This window comes from Orbicella franksi, chromosome 7, assembly GCF_964199315.1.
Source record: "Orbicella franksi chromosome 7, jaOrbFran1.1, whole genome shotgun sequence".
NCBI lineage: Eukaryota > Metazoa > Cnidaria > Anthozoa > Scleractinia > Merulinidae > Orbicella > Orbicella franksi.
In genome coordinates, this window is record NC_138151.1 from 13,982,294 (window position 1) to 13,997,176 (window position 14,883).

Genomic DNA, 14,883 nt, shown 5'->3' on the forward strand with positions numbered 1-14,883 from the left:
CCCTTGTAAAATAGTTCTTAAAAGGCGTGCATACATTTCCAATTAGACAATCAAAAACATACAGACAGACTTTTCTTTTCAAATAACTGTCAACTGATGGAATACGAATGCCAGTCTTGTTTTGCAGACCTGAGGAAATGCAGCTTAGTCCACGATGTTCGAGGTTGCGAATTAGTTGCCTGCGCGTATTTGAATAGCTTAGTGTGATTAGACTACAATAGGTAAAAACAGGCATAATCATAGCCCTGTAAATGCTTTCTGCAGCTGCACAAGTAATGGAAGAACGAATTTTCCGCAGTAGAGTGACTCTCCCGGCCGCTTTCTTGTAGGTTTTGTTGAAATGGGTTTCAAAACTCAATGTAGGATCTAAATGAACACCCAAGTACTTGTAGGTTGTTGTGCTGTTTATAGGTAATCCATTTACCGTCAGATTGAGCTGTTCACCTTGGAGACGACTCAACCTTTGTGCAGTTCCGAAGATCATCGCCTCTGATTTCCCTTTTTTGAGATTTATGATGAGTTCATTCTTGCGAAACCAGGTAGCCAGATTGTTGATGTCATCATTTAGATTCCTTTCGAGAACATCAAAATTGCTTGAAGAAGTAAAGATTACCGTGTCGTCGGCATACGTGATGATTCTGGATGATTGAAGAGGTTTGTGAACATCAGCAAAATATATATTGAACAGCAGCGGCCCAAGAACGCTTCCTTGTGGAACCCCAGTAAAAACGGGATTGGGTTCTGAAAGAACACCGTTGTATTGCACAGTCTGCTTTCGTAAAAACAGGTAATCTGTGAACCACTTCAGCTCATTGTCACAAATCCCATAAAAGGACAGTTTGTTCAGTAGGCCTGAATGACTAATGGTATCAAAAGCTTTAGACAGATCAATAAAAACTGCTCCCGATACCTTGCCATTACCAGCTTCTTTCCTTATTATGTCTGTGAAGTATGTCTATTTCCTTATTATGTCTGTGAAGTATGCTGATCAATAATCGAAAACCTCGAAATATGAGAAAGTATTAGATGGAAAATGCTCCCTTACAAAGAAATTTAAGCTATCAAGTCATAAGCTGGGTTGGAAAGTAAATAATGCACCAAGGAATTATTTTTCTGCGCTAAATTATCCGCAAAACCGTCGAAGATAACATTTTCTTCCGCGAGGCCAACCAACTGACGCAAGCTTCCGAGAAGACGTGTGGATATTTTAGATGGTAAAATGATACAAAATCATTGTATGGGAGACCTAGATGAAACGGATGATATTCAGAATAACATGGACGAGACCTTAACAGAAAGGTGCTTCATTTCATGTGAAAATGTTCGTCAAATATGAGATCAAGGCAGGATCTGTTTCCTCGGGCGTCCGCATGCAATGCAAAGCTGTTTCTTGTCTCGCAGCTTCTTCTGAACCTCTGACAAGAAAGGCATCCTAAACTGTTGCTTTGGGTTCTAATTTTTTTTGTTAATTTCTCAGTGAGTTCACTTAAACCTGTATAGACTGTAAAAGAAAACTGTGTAGGATGTTACAAGGAAAGAACTAAAAAATAGAGAATCTGGTTCCAAGCAGCAACTGAATTGAAGAGGAAAGAAAATATGAACTGGGACACTTCTTATGCTAAGCCATTGGCAATAAGAGTTAACTTATCCAGGAGAAACCTGTTGAGCCAAAATGACTTATCGCCAAAACAAATAGTTCAGTATACTGAGGAAGGTTATGACCAGGGGCGGGGGAGAACACTCTGCGCGCCTGGCACTTTTTGTGTATCTGACTCATCCAACAAAAAATTACGTCACATCCGGTAAAAAAGAGCGCTGAGTGGCAAAATCAAATTTGAACATGGCATAATCGTTCTCTCAGTAAGTAAAATGGCAATATTTTGCAATCGGCCGGATATTTTTAACGTTTTATTTGGCCACGATAAACAAAATTTTGTCTTCTTCCTCGTCATATCAGTTTGTTTGAAGGACAGGTTAATTATTTATTCAAAAACACGCTGTTTTGAAGGCGTGTTTTTTACGAAATGTCGCCATTTCTTCCTCGCTGAATTCCACAGGAGTCATCGTTTGTGTGGAAATAATGAATTCTAGGTAAGTTGCACGCAATTCAAATATCCTATTCTCTTAGGTAGGCATCACATTAAGAAAAATGTACTATGACAGGTTTCTATACATGGGGGGAACCTTATTAACAGAAGCGCAGTTTTTAAAATTTACTGTTGCCAAACACTCGAGAGTACTTGAGTGCTGTTAATCGTATCACTGCAATAATAGACCCACACACATAACGCGCTTTGCAGAACTTTCTTGCCGATCGACACTAACACAAACTCCTGTGTTTGCTCATGACTCAAACTGATGCCATAAAATATGTTACGATTGGTTAAGAACCTTGAACAAGATATGTTTTCCCTCAGCAATCCCTTAATTGATAAACGCTTCGTTACAGGCAGGCCGTGAACCCCTTAACGGCGAATAAGTAATTTGGACATGTCGTGGTTTTTTCTCATTTATAATCAAATTTATTTTTCCCTTTCAACAGTGTTAAACGTCAGCAACGCTAAGTTCCAATACCCCCCCCCCCCTCCACTGAGGTCAAGCATGCACCTTTTAGTTCTTCAAACCCTCTCATTTGCCCTGTTTGCAGACCAAAGTTCCTTATCTATTAATCCCTGTCACATTGGCAACCCATTTTAAAGGATTACTAAAAAATTGTGCATTATATTTCAGTGTGCTTTCTCTATGTAATCTTACATCAAGATATTCCTAAGGGAATGAGAGAACACCAGCAATACTGACAATTTTCGGTAATTCATGCATCACTCTTTCAATATGCCATCTAAACAAATTGTTCGTAAACAGTAGTGAAATTTCATGCCCCTACATCCAGCCATAAAATGAAGTCTGGGAACAGGCAATACCAACATTGACACTGCCAGGCCGGTGAATTTTACAAGCTAATGAACTCATGTCTAACAATGATGAGTGATGATGAAGCATGGTGCAGTGAAACTGAAGAATCAGACTGAGTGACACTGATAGAGTCAGTGTCGTGAGAGTGATGCCAGTGTCTGTGAACTTGGACCAGATCAGCAAAGTAAAAGGTTTCGTACTAGAAATTGACAGAGAGCAACAAGTTTGTGCTTCATCACTACTTACAGTACTTGTCAAGAGTTCCTGACTTGTGTATGTGGGAAGGCTCTCTGTAATGACCTATATGGGGAGGCTCAGCTCAAGATGAGTACCTTTTTCAGGCTTCAGGTATAAAATGATAGGGATTTCACAAGTTGAGGTGTATGAAAGGGTAGGAAAATCTGTCATTTAGGGATTCCATTCTTCTGGTTCTAAAATGTTGTTGAAAAGCTTTCATTTACTCTCCTCAGCCAGAATGAAGAGATTCTATAATATTGTTTATTAACTTCTTTCCAAGGGAATAGAAAAGGGATGCAGTATTTTTAAACAGGTTTTTTAAAGGGGCACATTTACCCTTTTGCAATGTAAGGTCGACACATTAAAAGAGGTGCCATTTCTATCAAAATGGTACAAATGTATAAACAAAAGGGTAAGGGGTAATGGACCTTGAGATAAGGCCTTTCCATTTAAAACTTTGTAGAATACCCCTTTCTCTCCCCCTCCCAGCTTGTGTAACAAAGATGTTCAAATTGTTTTGTGAAAAAAGCAATTACTACAAAAACAAAACAGTGCCAAGAGATTAAGTGATTGTCAATGCAAGTTTCCATTTGTATTTTGAATTAAAATGGGTATAACGTACATTATCCTCAAGTATACTTTGCAGCTTCGAATTCACAGAGAGGCCAAAACTGATAATGAAAACATATGTTTTAACACTTAAAATTCTATTTTTGCCCCTTCCCTTGTACCTTGTGATCTTTGTAGGGAAATTCTGAAAAGGTCCCCACCCCCCAACCCCTCCCCCCTCAAAAAATTCAAATTTTATATACAAATCACTTTTTTATCTTGAAAATGGTCTCAGAGACAACAAAACACTTTTATGGCTAGCTAAACTACTTATTAGGAAAATAAAAATGTTCAAGGAAAAAATGAACAGCAAGAAACAACAACAAATTAACTTTTTTTTTCAGAAGAGCTACTACTTGTATATTTTTTTAACTTACATGTAGGTCAACATAATTTGTTTTCACAATTTACCTCAAAAGAAAACACCACAGAAAGGAGAATTATAGTTGTGGCATCTGAGCTACATTTTTAAATGGAAACATTTCCCATAAAAAATTTCCAAATTATATTCTTACCATTACAACATACCAAATGTATTTTGCACAGAAGTTTACTAAATTAATAAAATTGATGTAGTGAAATTTTCTATTTAATTTTTGTACACCTGATCTTACAGCGAGTGCAACCTTTTGTTTAACTGGTTCACTTTACTGTTAAGGAATAATTAAATAAATCACAGCAGAGTGGCTTTGTATCTTTATTATAATTCTCATTATCAGTAGAGAAATCACACTTGTACACTGGTCCACTGATACTCTTACATGTTTGTTAAACATGGGAAAGCAGGTTGCATCATCTAAATCATAGCATTGTATGCCTGTGTGGAGTGTATATGCCAGGAGGTAACCACCTAAGAAAAGACAAACACAAATTATGTCATTGTTTCGATGACTCACTGTAAGTGGGTATTTGCTCATTCACCACCTTAATAAACAAGATATATTAAAGTATAATTTTTACCTCCGCTTTAAACTTTTCAAACCTACAGTTTGTTTTCACTTTCAGAGAGGTTCTTAAATTCACAAGCACACCACCCAACCCCCTCAGCCCTGATTCCTACTCTCACATAGCCAGGATCCCATTTCAACCCTCCAACATCTCCATGATCACATTAAATCAGTAATTTTTTTTCTAATTTTGGTCTGACTTAGATTCATCTCCACTCAGCCATGAAAGCAATGGTGGCAGATTTCTGTATATTTGTTGGTCTAGTTTACCATTGCTCTCAGATTCCCACCTCCCTTTCGACAGAATTAAATTTGGTTAAAAAATACAGTACAAAGTAAAAAGTACACTAGTTTAATCAAATTAATGCAGAGGCAAACATTGAACCAGAAAATTACTATAATTTTGGTATGAACGATACCAAAGCATAACTTACATAATTAATATCACATCTTTTCTATTGTAATTTAAGACAGTGCAGCTACTAATAGATTGACCACAAAAACCTAAAAACATGACTTTAGAAACACAGGTAAGTGAGAATATTGCCAGTTTTGCTTTAATTTTGCCACCAACCACTCTGCTTTTGAAAAAAAATACATGGAAGATAATGACAAAGCAATAACAAAACCAACCAACCAACCTCTGGCAATTCAATAAACACACCAAATTCCCCTCCAAAATTCTTCAACCACCTTACAGTACATGTAAATGTCAGCAGCATAAATTCAACTCAATGATTTGGCATGCTGCTATCATCAAATTTTTACCCCTTGATTCAGAATTTTTAGGAGTATCAAATAGAATTCCACTATAGATTACAAATGCTGTTTACCTTTGCAAATATCTGCATTAGTTCTGGAGATATTTAAGTTTAAAATGTGTAAAATATATGCAAATGAGAGGACTGATTATGTCATACACCAAACCCAATGTTACATCAAGTGCAGACCATATATAACGCAGAGATCATTGAAACTTTGTAGCCTTATAGTTCTACAGGCAACACACTAATATGACTATAAAAAATATGTTCCCAATTGGCAACTCAATCTTTTCCAGTCCCCTCTAACCCAATTTCAATAATGCAGTGATTTTCAGCTTGAAAAACATTGGACTTGGACCTTACTATTTAATAGGCTTGCTGGATCATGCAGATGAAGCACCATTGGCAAATATCAAAATGGAACTCCAAAGGTGGCCAGAAAAGCCCAAAATATCAGGGAAGGTCTGAAATGAAGTCTGTTGCCATGGGAACAAAACTGTTAAGCTCATATTACGTAGCACATCTGCAAATTGCATCGTAATAGCACTGCCCCCACTGGAGCCCATGGTTCAGTAGTTTGCATGGACGATAAATTAACAATAACTTTCCTGGGGGACTGGATGATCTAAATGGTATGTGGGAGACTGCCAGAATATTTGCAAGAATGTATGACTATCTCTACAGGTATTCAGTAATAAATAAATAAATAAATAAATAGATAGACACTAACACTACTAACATGGCTGAGTTTGGAAAGTATATAATATATTTTTAGTTTATGACATTTTGAAAAATTCCCCTCTCCCATCTAACATGCTGATTGTCTTTAATTTGGTACTTGAAATTGATAACAAGGATGCTACACCTTGGCAACTCGTTGGCCAGGATATGTTGCACAGTCTTCACATCAGATAATGGGTCTGTACATATTATTTATGTATTTATTAAACAGAGATCTCCCCATCCCATCCCTATGGAAATTCCAAATTTGATTAATACATTTCTTTAAAAAGTTTGGCTTTTGAGACCCTCCCCATCCTTGGAATTTCCAATAATCTCCTTGGGGTGGGTATGGACATTTTCTAGAACCACACAATAAAACAAATACACAAACTTTAAGACAAAGTGTTAAAGTATAAGTTAGTGTGACATATATACATTGATTGACTTATGAAGACATGATTGATCATTGCAACTATACAGAACTTAAGCAAACTAAGGTGAAATTATAGCCTGAAAAAAAAATTCGGTGTGAACTGGATTCCAACCCATGACCTTTGTGATACCGGTGCGATGACTTAATTAATTAAAGTTCTATGCTACAACATACCAAACTGCTAATTTATTGTGAAGTGACACACCTAAAGGAGAGTTGCCAAGATATCAACTTTTTTGTGAATCCTAAAAGATCAATATGAGTCTTCTAAATTTAAGATTATTATACCTAACAAAAGACATACAGTAGGACACTGCACTGTGTGCTCTCTCTACACACTCTTCCAGGCAGGATAGTAATACATATACATGAATTTTTTTTTTGAATATACTGTTACTGCATGATCATACAAGAGGTACTCGTTGCTGCTGAGTAGTCTTAAAATAAGTGAACTAAGTGTGACAAAATATAATGTATATTAAATCTGCACCAGTTCAGTACAATTTAATTCTAAATTTTAATCAGCTGCAAAAAAAATTATTGTTAGCACCTGATATTACATGTACTTTGTGAAGGCTTCTGGAGGGGTTATACTTTTATAAAGTACCTGGCAGCAAGCACTATTTTGATTTACTAAAGCAAGACTGTAGCAACTGCTAAGAAAATGTGTTTGGTACATCCCAGAAAAATTGGGTGGGGGTCAGTGCGGCCCTCTTCACAAAAGTAAAACCCTTAACCTATTTATGACCATAATCTGCGATTTTCCCTACCCCATTTATGACTGTTGTGACTGCTACAGTTGCCCTAAACATAAGTTTTGAAGGACTTTTGTTGATGGTCTTATCGATAATGATGAAAATTGAGGTAGCGTATTCTAAAAAACATACCAAATTAAAGACTAGAGGGCAAACGCCTTACTCTAGAGTATTTATGACCAAAATGGCTGAATAACCATACCCTTTGGGGCTGCACATAGCTATACATAGCACATAGAGGAGAGTCCCCCCCCCCCCCTCCCGCTGGAGCACTGGAATCAAAATATTGCCTTGTTGACATACAGTAATGAAGATAAAATCTCAAAATAATCAATAGTTACATGTATGCATGGGACTTCACCATCAAAATGATGCCTGTTGCTTACTGTAAATTGCATAAATTACTCCTACAGTGTGCCAGAATTCTGTTAATCTGGTCACCAACAGGCCACAAAAATCTGGCTGTATAATTAATAAACAAGAAAATGACAGACTGAGCTTTTGTTTGAGCCAGAATAGAGTGGCCATAATAACGAGGTGGCTGTGTTAACAGGGGTGGCTGTAAGGTGAGGTACATTCCACAGTAATGATAAAGATGACACTCAAACACCAGTACCCAAAAAGATTTTGGACAGTATATTTTGCATAATCAGTTGGAGGAGGAAGAGGGAAAATGGACATAAAACAAAATGGCTCTTGTGTGCCAGAGACAACCCTTTCCCCGAGTTACCCTGGCAGAGCTACCTTTCACTTATTTCTTTGCAAAATTCAACCAACCATTTACACGAGGATCACGAACCAGACTTGGGGGTGAGACAATTCAGGTGGGCAAGTTGACTCACCTTGGCAGGTAAAGTAACCAACAACTTTTCTTTGAGTATACATAAACACTTTGGCTCGCCTAACTGGAACAACTCTCAGCATGGTGATTGTCACGTAATACCTAGATTTAAGATTTAAAGCAGCAATTTGTATCAAAGAAGAGAAAATTAACTCAGCAAAACCCACTGTGATCAAATGACTGAGAGAAACTTAAACAAAGAGGGATAGTTGCACATTTGATTATTCAGTAAGAGTTACGAATAATCATGCAGGGTCAACTTTTACTCGGCCTACAGGGGCTACATTTTCACATACAAACACTTGATAAAGTTGCCTCAGGGGGAGGGTTATCTCGAGTACGCGAGACCATATAAATGGGACCATGTGTTGCCTCAAAGAAAACCCCCACGATTTTCAAAGGGGAAGGTCCTTAAACAGGATCTTACCTTAGGGCAGCTTCAATGGCAGATTCCCTCTGATGGCTTGGATTTGAATAACTGATTTAATTACTTTTAAAGAGGACTAGAACTTAAAAATCTTGCTCGAATTTCGATCCAGCGAAACAAGCTTCCATGCCGTGAATCAAGTTTTTTTTAATGGGTGTTTTAAAAGCACTAACCAAAGAGAAAGACTGATGACGCCAAAGTACCAATATGTATGTACTGTATCTTACTGAAGACAACAATCTTCAACCAGAGAAGTAGAAATGTGGGGTACTGACCTTCAGCATGCGATCCAGCTTGTCTCTTCTACCAATACACGTGAGCCAAGAGCAACAAAAGCTCTGGTGATAGCGACTTTTGGAGCTAAACGGCTTCTGTTAATTATGTTCCCGTAGTACACAGTGCAAACTATGGCCAGAAATACTTCATCCAGGTTGTTGTTAACATTATAGGCTATTGCACTTACTGTTATCACTAAATCACGAACAACAAGAACCAAAAGTCGGAACAACACCAGTTTTGCAAATGTGTAAAATTCGCCCGACGATGACGGAAGGCTCTCCGTTATTTTGCTTCAAAACAATAATAAACGTTCCTCTTTTCCCGAAATTTTTGCTTAAAATGTCGAAGTAATGTGTCTGCAACATCTTTCCATCCTCAATATAAAATGAAACGAAACTGATGCTTTACAGATAGAGGGAAATCGTGAGTAATCGAAACGCCATTTTCTCGCTTTGTGAAACGAGCCGCGAAGCGCAGTTTAAACCGGATGTGACGTCATTTTTGTTGGATGATGCCTATACGAAATTTTCAGGAGTCTTCTGCCCCGCCCCTGGTTATGACAAAGGTGATCTCTTATTGTAAGCAAACCGCTTGTTTTCTAATAGTATCTGTCTTGAGACACTGTGAAAGCTTTACTGCCTCTAAGTTTGAAATGATAATCAATTCTTTCCTTTATACTTTATGCTTTTAATTTTCATCACAGTAAATCGTATTTAAATAAAGATAGCTGCGACAATTATTTTACATTAAGTTTAAACTGACCTACAAAGAAATATTGTGGAGAAGAGTGTCACAGACGTTGTACTTGTAGACATGAACCCGAAGCCTGATTTCTCCCCAGCTCCATCCATCCCAGGTTCCCTGTTGCTTTTTGCATTGATGACTTTATTTTTGGCTTCAAGAGAATGCATCATGCAAGTGATAAGCATACATTTTCCACAAATAACAAAAAAACCACACAAGATTGGGTTTTAAATGTTTAATTGACAGTACATTGACAATAAATAGATAGCTTTACATGGTCAGAAAACGGGCCTGCTTGGATGGTCTTGCAAAGGTAGTGGAGGATGGTAACCTACGATCAAATAAGACTCCTCTTAATATTCACCGTTTGAAAATTGGAGTAAATGTTGACGTGACCTCCCTTCCCTCTTTGGTTTTTATTTCACCCCTAACTCTTTTCAACACAAAATGTAAACTAAAAGATAAATTTCCTAATGAGATCTAGCACCAGGAACTCAATATGTATTTACCATCAAAAAAACTAATTCTCACAATTAAATGATCCAAATCCATCCACCTTTTAAGTCCCGTCCAAGTAGATACAATGCGGTAATGTACATGGAACTAATATCATAATTTATAAAACATTATATAGCTCATTTCCAGTATCAATGTATTGAATTGAGGTCTTCAGATTTTCACATAAAGAATTTTTTTCAGCACCCTCACCTGCACAAAGAAAAAATAAAATTTCTGAAGCATGTCAAACAAACTACAACAAACCCTCTGCATAAAGCATTTTTGGATCCTGACATAAACAAAAGTTACAATATTGTTTAGGAATTAAAATAAATCAAACTTCAAATTCCTAAATTGTTGATCCAGTTGTGACAATTTTGTAAACATCATAAGATCAGCAACAGGAACTCAAGGTGACCAGAGTTTGGAACTCAAGTTTTGTTATATAAGCATACATGATTACAGCTGACAGTGAGGCCCCTTATTTGGTCATAGGTAACAAAGAAAGCCCTCCCCCCAGTGACCCTAGATGAGCTAAGTTTCACACCATTTTGTTGAGAAAGCGAAACACAAGTCACCCTTAGCAACATAACCAGGGTAATACTGGTAGGCCTCATAACCTTTCTTCGTCAAAATACTGGCCTACCTGGGGCAACTCATGGTATGAAGAAATCAAAATTAACTCACAAAACCCCACAGTGATCAAATGACTGAAAGGAAGCCAAAGGAAAAAGGATAACTGAGCATTAGAATATGAAAAAAGGCTTAAGTAATCCCGGAGGGACAACTTCATTTCATATAAACACTTGATAAAGTTGCCTCAGAAGGGTCTGATAGTGTTGTCTCCAGTACCCAAGACCATATAAATGAGGCCTTGTACTCTCTCCTCCGTAGAGGCTCCCTAAGGGAAATTGAATATACTCTGAACTACCAGCCTAAGGTCAAAGCAGCACAAGAGAGGCCTATGCAGAGGAGAGAGGGCCTTGTATGTCTTTATGTTTAAAGAAAAGTCTTAGAAGACTAGACTGCAAACCATGGGTAAAATGTAGACTGCAGGCTTTTTAAGAATATCATATTCCCATTTTCATTTATAGAGGGATCGAGCTAACCATACACTGGCTAATCTGGCTAATCTTGGTTGGAGAGCGAGAAAGAGAACTGTTTGTCTGATTTTTATTTGACCCTATTGACATTTGCGGATAGTATTGCACTCGCCAGACAATTTTTTCTCGTTTGTTTTACAGCAAGACAGTTAAATATGCCCTGTGAAACAGAAATGAATGGAAGTTACGAAATGACTGATATCATTCGAAATCGACTATCATTAATTCTTCTTTTTTAATTTTTAGATGGAACCTATAAAAGAAATATGTATTGTTTGTAAAAAAAGGTTCTACAGTTGAAGAGGATAAAATGAAATATACAGGATGTTGTTTTTCATCTATTCATAAAATGTGTATTGACAACTTACAAGTGTGGAAGATGTCAACGAAAATTCTTTGGAACCCATTGCTTGAGTAACCACACCAAATTCAGTGAAGAAAACGGAAAAGAAGCAAACGAAACACGCAAAAGTGTCTGTAGCAGCAAAAGAAAATGCAGCAAGTGCATGCGAATGCTTCGTCCCCGTGAAACCACATCAAACCATGTCTGTGGAACCAATGAATGCCCCTCTTGTAAAGAGTACAAGAACCTGGACCATCATCAATGCTTCATTCAAAATCCCACCAAGCTAGAAGAAAAAATGAAGAAACTCAAGAAGACTCGTCTAAAGAGAAAAAGTGATGGTTCAAGATCGGTTGAAGAAAGACCTCACATATTTGTCTACTGGGACAGTGAAACCATGCAAGACACAGGTGTTCACATTCCCAATTTAGTGTGTGCTGCCACTTCTAACACCGAAGAATTGTTCAATTTCGAAGGGGAAACCTGCATCGTCGACTTCATCGATTGGTTGAGAGAACTGTCCTTGGACTGTAGACTAACGGTCATTGCTCACAATTCTCAAGGCTTCGATGCTTACCTCATACTTGACGAATTATTCAAACAGTACGTTGGAGTAGATCAAATAGTCAATGGAGCCAAGATAATTTCTTTGAGTTTCAACGGTGGTGACATCGAATTAAAAGACTCGCTCTGTTTCTTTCAAATGCCTCTTGCCTCTTTTCCAAAAGCCTTTGGACTGAAAGAGAAGAAGAAAGGTTTCTTCCCCCACTTCTTCAACACCCCAGAAAACCAAGAGTACGTGGGTCCATTTCCAGACAAAAAGTATTACGATCCGAAAGGAATGTCTCCAAACAGAGCCAAAGAGTTTAATCAATGGTACGAAAACCTCTCCAAGGATCCAAATTACCAATTCAACTTTCAAGAAGAGCTGTTGAGCTATTGTCAATCTGACGTACTACTACTGAAGGGTGGATGTGAAGTCTTTTGTCAAGAATTCGAAGAAATCAGCGGTTTCAACCCTCTTGAGAGATGTCTGACCACCGCTTCGGCGTGTAATCTTTACTATCGAAAGACTCACATGCAAGAGAGAACCATTGCCTCAGAACCGATAAGCGGATGGCACGGACAAGGCAAATCTCACTCCAAGGTTAGTATCGAGTGGTTGACCTGGCTCAACACAAAGCCCCATCACAACATACAACATGGAAGAAACGGTGGTGAACATGTCATTAAAGACGGTCCTCATAAATACTACGTGGATGGCTACGATCCCATCACCAATGTCGTGTACGAATTTAATGGTTGTTATTGGCACGGTTGTCCAAAATGCTACCCTAACCGAGACGAAGAAAGAGAAAAGATGGGAGAAAGAACAATGGATGATGTTTACGAAAACCAAGAGGCAAAAGAGCAACTCTTATTTCTGAAAGGTTACTCTGTGCAAGTGATATGGGAGTGTGAATGGAAGAAGAAGAAAGAAGAGGACAAGTCCATTCAAGAAGTGGTGGATTCTTTTCAAATCATTGACAGACTGAAACCTCGTAACGCTTTTTTTGGAGGTAGAACAAATGCCGTGAAACTGTTTCACAAGGTAAAAGACAGTGAGAAAATTTGGTATCTCGATTTCACGTCTCTTTATCCCTGGGTAAACAAGAACATGATCTACCCAGTTGGACATCCAACTATCATTCTCGAACCTGGGGTCACAGACCTAAGCGACTACTTTGGATTAGCTCAATGCACCGTCTTACCACCGCCAGAATTGTATCATCCTGTTCTTCCGTACCGAAGTGGAGGTAAATTGACATTTCCCTTGTGTAGAAAATGTGTGGAAACAGAACAACCCAAACCTTTGACAGAGCGTAGTTACCAATGCGTACACAGTGACAAAGAAAGATGTCTCACCGGAACTTGGTGTACTCCCGAATTGATGGAAGCTGTCAAACAAGGTTATGTGATACAGCACGTACACGAAGTCTGGCATTTCAGTTTGACGAGCGGTGACATGTTCACCTCCTACGTAAACACCTTTCTAAAAATAAAGCAAGAAGCCAGTGGATGGCCAGAATGGGTCGGTAACGACAGTCAAAAAAGTATTCAGTACGTGGAAAACTACGAAAAAAATGAAGGAATCAAATTAGAAATCGACAAGATTAAAAAAAATCCCGGAAGAAGATCATTAGCCAAAATGATGCTCAACAGCTTCTGGGGAAAATATGGTCAACAAGGCAACAAAAGTCAAGTGGTGGCAATCACGCAACCCTCACGTCTGTACGAAATCATCGAAGACGACAAAAAAATAATCCAAGCCTTCAGGATCATGAATGATGAAATGGTAGAAATCGTATACAAAAATGTCGACGACGAAGAGAGAATTCAACCCAACACTAACATCTTCATTGCCTGTTTCACAACGTGTTGGGCGCGATTAAAGTTATATCAAGACGGTCTGAGTAAATTAAATCCGCAACAAGTTCTTTGCTTTGATACCGATTCCGTCATATACTCACAGAAAGAAGGAGAACCAACTCTCACCCTGGGTGATTACCTCGGTGAATTCACCGACGAACTATCCGAAGACGATCACATCGTAGAATTTGCATCTGCTGGTCCAAAGAACTATGGTTACATCACAAAGAAAAACAAAGTCGAATGCAAAGTACGTGGATTCACACTCAATACTCGTGGACAAGAACAATTAAACTATGAAATATTAAAACAAAATGTCATTTCCGAAGTCACTTCTCCCAAAAGAAATGAATCCACTGGAGAAAGCGTTCCTAGAAAGATTTCCATCGTAAATCCTCACAAGATCGGTCGGGATCCTGAAACAAAACAATTGACCATAAGCGAACAGATCAAAAATTATCAAGTTGTGTTCGACAAACGCGTTGTTGACCCAGACACATTCTTATCATACCCTTACGGCTACAAAAAAGCTGTCTTAGACGAAGATGACATTGACATGGCCCTTCTTTTAACTGATTTTGATTAAATGTATAACTTAAATGCTTTCAAGCACATTATTCAACCGAGAACACATCTCTCTTGGATTGACCGTTTGTGGTATATGAACACTTTTTAGGAATTATAGGTTTTAGGACCGTTTTAGGAATTAGGTTATGAGAAGTTGCGACCTAGCCCATTGTTCTCTATTAAAAGTCACGTGTAAAATCCAAGTGTTGTGATTGGTTGATTTGTGTCACGTGGTATTGAATGGGGTCCTGTCATTGGTCAGTTCTTATATACCGCTGTGCTATACTACTT

General features: G+C 38.1%; 1 protein-coding gene and 1 long non-coding RNA gene across 2 annotated transcripts; one reads left to right on the top strand and one right to left on the bottom strand.

Annotated features, from left to right (window-relative positions):
• Positions 1-4,452: 4,452 nt before the first annotated feature.
• LOC145493805 (uncharacterized) lies at positions 4,453-9,222 on the bottom strand. Its single transcript, XR_014050178.1, has 3 exons — positions 8,925-9,222; positions 5,829-8,324; positions 4,453-4,671 (listed from the first exon to the last, which is right to left on the bottom strand). It is a non-coding gene; the product is annotated as an uncharacterized LOC145493805 (long non-coding RNA).
• Positions 9,223-11,721: 2,499 nt separating this feature from the next.
• On the top strand, positions 11,722-14,611 carry LOC145493591 (uncharacterized). Its single transcript, XM_081473079.1, has one exon. It carries the CDS (start codon positions 11,780-11,782, stop codon positions 14,609-14,611), a length of 2,832 nt encoding a protein of 943 aa, XP_081329205.1. The 5' UTR covers positions 11,722-11,779.
• The last annotated feature ends 272 nt before the right edge of the window (positions 14,612-14,883 follow it).

Bases quoted from the DNA above. Each gene is read 5' to 3' on its own strand.
- LOC145493591 (XM_081473079.1), top strand. From the start codon at position 11,780: ATGCGAATGCTTCGTCCCCGTGAAACCACATCAAACCATGTCTGTGGA.